The 5,681-nt window shown below is 43.2% G+C and overlaps 1 protein-coding gene across 1 annotated transcript; it reads left to right on the top strand.

Moving 5' to 3' along the window:
* Window positions 1-2,969: 2,969 nt before the first annotated feature.
* On the top strand, window positions 2,970-3,908 carry LOC136991897 (olfactory receptor 4S2-like; the record flags this gene model as incomplete). The annotated part of the gene is made up of 1 exon (XM_067295391.1): window positions 2,970-3,908. A coding segment is annotated over exon 1 (924 nt), but the record flags the coding sequence as incomplete, so codon positions are not given.
* Between the last annotated feature and the right edge of the window lie 1,773 nt (window positions 3,909-5,681).

The following is a 5,681-nucleotide window of genomic DNA, read 5'->3' as shown; positions in this document are numbered from 1 at the left end:
AGATGAGATTGGATTATACACTAAAAGCCACCTCCTAAGCAAGTTTTGGAAGCTTTCCAGAAGCCATTCTATGTTCTTTAAATGCGCTGTGCTCTAACACATTCATACCAGGGGAGACAGAAGTTGAGGAGATAAAGTTGTACAGCCCTTACACAAAATATTAGATCTCTAAACACAGGCGAGGTAAGTTTTGCAGCTTCTCTGGCTTCTCGCTTTGCTTTGCTTTGCTTTGCTCGCTTTGCTTTCCTCTTCCTTTTCCTTTTCCTTTCTTCTTGCACAAATGTGAAAATACAGAAAGGAACTTCCACTGAAGTTATCAACTGTCTCTAGTTGTCTTTGGCTAGAATCATACACAGAGCTAGTTCTACAGCCACAGATTCGATTGCTTCGAAATTATTCTTTTGTTTCCCATAACCACCTGAGATTTTAGGGAAAAATGCATGCAGTAAGGAGATGGTGCAATTTCTCACCCTTTTTGAGATGTTAAGAGTACACATGAGATTCATTTTATTTTGCAGCTGATTGCATTATGTCATATAGCTCAGGTCTACCCCTGCAAAGGCACTTGAAGAGATAAGCCATAACTGGTGGCAATCCTCTACTGAATTAGTCATCCTAGTAATCCTCTTGGAGTCAACAGTAAGAAACGGGTACTGGCAGCACATGATTCATCACATCTACAAGTAGACTGGTCAGGTGTAATCTGCCTAGCTTAGGTACAGGTGCCTACATGACTTAAGGCGATGAGATGAGATCAGACAGATGGGTAGTTTGTTAAATGCGGTTTGGTGGTGATGGAAAGGACCTTTTCAAGCAATATACATAGCCGAGCTGTCTGAATTGTGAATCAGTCCTTTTGTAGATGCACACCTTGTTTTTAGCTCAGGAATTTGCCACCTGCTGGTATTCAGGCATATAGTTTCCCCTGATCATTTCTCTCTTGGTCACTCCTTTCTGACTGCCTAAATATGGCCCTGCGATTGCTGTGGTATGCTTCCAGTCATGCTCTGGCTTGGATGGAGCCCAGCTATTTCTTTTCAACTTGGTACTGCACAGCCATAAAGGTGTGCTCATTTCATCCCTGTCATTTATTCTGTTGAGAAGTCTACGTCGTTGCTCAGTAGAAGGAAGAGGGGTAGAAAGGATCACGACCTGGTAAGACGAGGGAGAAACTGACCTCCCGTTGTTCTTACTGATCCTTTTCCTTTTAGAAATATCTGAAGGGGAACCATCCATGTAAAGTTTACCCTTCTGCTTGAAAAACTTTCATCTAGTGTAAGTACAACTGTAAGCATAGGAAAAGTCCCTACCTTTGCCCACTTCCTCTCTCGGCTTCACTTTGTGGGTTTGAAAGTAATCTTGGGTTTTCTCAGTTTCAGTGTTTCCTGTGGATGCTTGATCCCTTTGTGCCTGCACGAGCCTTTCTGATTATGCTGCAGATTGAAGTAGTTGGTAGATAACTTGGCTTAACTGAATCATTCTGCCGATTTGCTCACAGATCACCAACACAAATGAGAAGACCTGGTTGTGATGTAACTCTGCAGGACTTAAAATGGTGCATTTTAACACCAGCTGACGGGGAATGTTTTGATCCTAGAAGGAAGCCCATACAGTGGATATTTTTATTAAAAGAGTGCCTGCTTTTGGCTGACCTTAAACTCTCTGTGAAGAGTTTAATCTGGTGGTTCCCAGACTTCTTTGACCAAGGGAATTCTGGTGGTCTGGGTGCATAATGGCAAGCTAGAAACGTTACCCTCTTTTTGAAGATGTAGGCTACTCATTTATTAGTGACACGTAATGCTCGATGGGTTATGGCTGGAATACAGGGTGAACCAAAGAAGTCCCATGTTTATGCTGGAATGTGACCTTGTCTCGAATGAGAAACTGTATGGATGTAGAAATGCCTAGGGACAAGGAGCTCAGCCATAACCTAAAACAGGTGGATGGCATTACAAAAAGCTCTGAGCTACTTTCAGGCACCAAAAGGGATTATTCTCTAAAGTTCATTCTAAGCTGGTGGTGCTAATTTGCTTAAGCTCCTCATAGTGAGTGGAGGAAAAAAGGGTTCTGCAAAGGACCCTAATTTAGTCATTCTGAATCAGCCTATGAATCAGACTTATACTGGCTGTTGAAGGAGTTTAGTTAGATCAGCTTCATTAAGCTAAGTTAAGCCTTGAAAGCATCACGCAGAGCATATCAAAAATCACACTAGGTAAAATCAGTACAGTGCTGGGACAGAAGATCTCACAAGAGTCTTTCATTCTTCCTTCCTCTGATAGAAACAATGCTGAGATTTAGAACAATGTGAAATACTCCATTAAGTCATATGTGCAATTTTTTTCCCCTCCATGATAGATAACCTTCCCAGAACTCATTTTTCCGCCTGTGACATTTCATATTTACGTTTCCAAATGTCTATACACAAGAGAGTTCTTTTCTCTGCATGTGGGTACATTTCCCTTCTAAACAAGAATTCAAAGATCATGTGTACTTATAAAGCAAATCATCATTCTGAGCAATATTTCCAGGTATTCTTAAAGACACCCATTTTACAAAGATTGCTGTGAGGGACTTTGTCTCCCCTGAGGGCAAACATGCTGCATTATCTGCCTTGTAGTGCCCAAGGTGAACACCCTGGCTGTGTCCTTAGTGCATGGAAGGCTACCAGCTATGGAGCCAGTCCTTCAAAATCCTGGAAGAACAGGATTAAGGAACATATCACAGAGTGCACCTATCTCTGTGCCACCAAAGCCATGGCAGAAGCTTTGTACTGTGGAGAATTAAATAGCCGTTAAAAAAAAATACATGACAGAAACTAAACGCTTCATAAGCTTAATACTAATGCTATATCTTTCTTGGTTTGTATCCACTTCTGATATAGAATTCATTATTAATAATGAAAAAATGCTGATGAATCATGTGTCTGTCTTTGTTTTCCCAGGGGTATAAGCTGTATATTGCATATTGGCACCCGACTGATCAACATGGAGAATGGAAGCAGTGTGAAGGAATTCATTCTTCTGGGCCTTTCAAAGAACCAAGGGGTGCAGAAAATGTGTTTTGTGGTGTTTTTGTTCTTCTATATTGTTGTTGTGGCAGGAAATCTGCTCATCGTTGTCACTGTAGTCAGCAGTCAACGTCTGAACTCCCCCATGCATTTCTTTCTCTGCCACCTGTCCATTGCAGATATTTGCTTCTCTTCTGTCACAGCTCCCAAAATGATTGCTGACTTCCTTGTTGAGAAGAAAACCATTTCCTTTGGGGGTTGCATGGCACAGCTATTCATGGGACATTTCTTTGGCTGCGCTGAGATCTTCATCCTCACAATGATGGCCTATGATCGCTACTTTGCCATATGCAGACCCCTGCACTACACCACCCTCATGACCAGGCGTGTGTGTGGCTGGATGGTGATGGGTTCATGGGTGGGGGGCTTTGTGCACTCCCTGGTGCAGACCCTCATAACCGTTAGCCTCCCTTTTTGCGGCCCCAACAAAATTGACCACTACTTCTGTGATGTCCATCCCCTACTACAACTGGCCTGTACCGACACCTATGTTGTGGGCGTCATTGTCGTTGCCAACAGTGGAATGATTACTTTGGTCTCTTTCATCATCCTGGTCACGTCCTACATTATCATTTTGTTATCCTTGAAAAGGCGAACGTCCGAAGGGAGGAACAAAGCCCTCTCCACCTGTGGGTCCCACATTACTGTGGTGATTCTCTTCCTTGGGCCATGCATATTCACCTACGTACGCCCATCCAGCAATCTCTCGGAGGACAAGAGCGTAGCTGTGTTTTACACTGTCATCACACCCATGCTGAACCCACTCATCTACACGCTGAGAAATGAGGAGGTAAAAAGTGCCATGAGAAAACTGTGGAATAGAAAAGTTTGGAGAGAAAAGGGTGAGGTGTAGAACTGTGGTAACATTTTCTCAGGAGCTGAGAAAATCAAGTCTCTCTCACTATAATTCCATTTTGGAAAATTTACTGAAAGCTCCCTTTTGAAGAAAAGCTTGGTTTTAGCTGTTGCAGTAATTAGGAAGACATTGAAAGTTCATGTTTTGATTGGAATGGCATTGTAAACTCTGTGACTAGCAAGGCTTCCCTTTATGTTCTCTTTTTGAATAGCACAGGCCCAGGACTGGGGCTTCCAAGCACTGCTGAGACACCAGCAAATAAAGAAATTAATGCTATCAAAAATATTAAAATGTGTTCCAGGCAGAGCATCCCATTAGTCCGAGCTCTCCCAGGTGTAAACTTTCCGTCAGACAAACTCCATCTACTCTGTAATCTACTCAGCCAGGAAACGATGGCCCAAGGTGCCTGCAAGGCTGTTGGTCACCTGCTGCTGGAAGCAATTGTACCAAAGGCTTCCTTCCCCTTTACTTTGGAGTAAATGCCTTCTTAGGAGTACTTCATTGTCATATGCTGAATCCATGGGTTAGCAATTAAACTGCTGATATTAGATGCTGGCTGGGTCATTTGCTGATGCAGATGATATGAGGAGAAGCTTCTCCCCTTCCCATTCCAGTGCAACTCTCTTCCTTTCTGCAGTAGTTCACCTATCACTAATGCCCTCCTTCCTAGCCATCCCGTCTGCCCTTCATCTCTGCCTCAGATTTTGCATTTTAATGTTTATTACTAATAGAGAATCAAAGATCCAAGTGAAAGATAAATTGCTCACTGTAGGAAATTGTCGCCACCAAAGAAAGCATTGGGGGGCAAAGAAAGCATTGGGGGGCACAATTTTATGTGTCAGTGAAAAAAAAAAGAGCTGTTTGGGAATAATTCCTGTACGCAGGATAACTCCTAGCCCAACAGGGCACATCTACAGGCCCAGGCAAAGGAAGAAACATGTATTCCAAGGGAATAGCTGGAACAGCTACTCCTGCAGGAGGGAAGAGAAGAAATGTGAAGATGGAAGATTAAATCATCTCAGAGCCAGTCACAGCTGCCACAGGGAGCTTAGTTGTAGCAGCTAAGGTTCTCCACAAGGACGAAGGAGCCACGAGGAGCCACGGGACCCTGACTCCTACCTTGCCAGGAGGAAAAGAGCAAATCAGGTGCGTGAGGGAGAAAGACATCTGTGTAATGCACTCTGAAAGTAACTAAAGCACTTTCTTTTTTCTTCCTTCACTTCACGTTCCCTATAAACACTTGCTTGCACTTAACATGGCTTAAGTGTGATTCAAGATAAGAAGGTGTTGCCTGCACAGGAGAGCGGCAGATCTACAGACCAAACCGTGGGACAATGTCAGAAATGCTCTGGTTCCCTGAATGTCCTCTGCTCTATGCAGGCGGTGCATTTGCAAAATCTTGCACATGGTCAGCCATGACATTGATTTTAAATAGAAATGTTTCCAAAAGAAGCACATAGCTAATACTAAATGAAGTCCATTTATCTGGACAGCATTGGAAAGCAAGCAAGAAAGCAAGCAAACCCCCCCACAATGTGACACGGTCTAGGTGATCACGCTCCAGAGTCACCCTGTAGAGATTACTCTAATAGCTGTCCAAAACATATATTTTAGCTCCCCGTCCACTGATTCTTTCTGACAAAGAAAACTTCACATGCCTCTGCGATCTCATTGCTTCTGGTAAGCTTGTGCTTCTGCTGTGCAATTTACTTGAAATATTTCTGCCACAACTTCCCCATCTGGAGAGAGAGAGAGTTG

This window comes from Apteryx mantelli, chromosome 4 (genome assembly GCF_036417845.1).
Source record: "Apteryx mantelli isolate bAptMan1 chromosome 4, bAptMan1.hap1, whole genome shotgun sequence".
In the NCBI taxonomy this organism is placed as follows: Eukaryota; Metazoa; Chordata; class Aves; order Apterygiformes; family Apterygidae; genus Apteryx; species Apteryx mantelli.
Note: the sequence above shows the minus strand (reverse complement) of the source record. Positions and strands in the feature narration are given on the sequence as shown.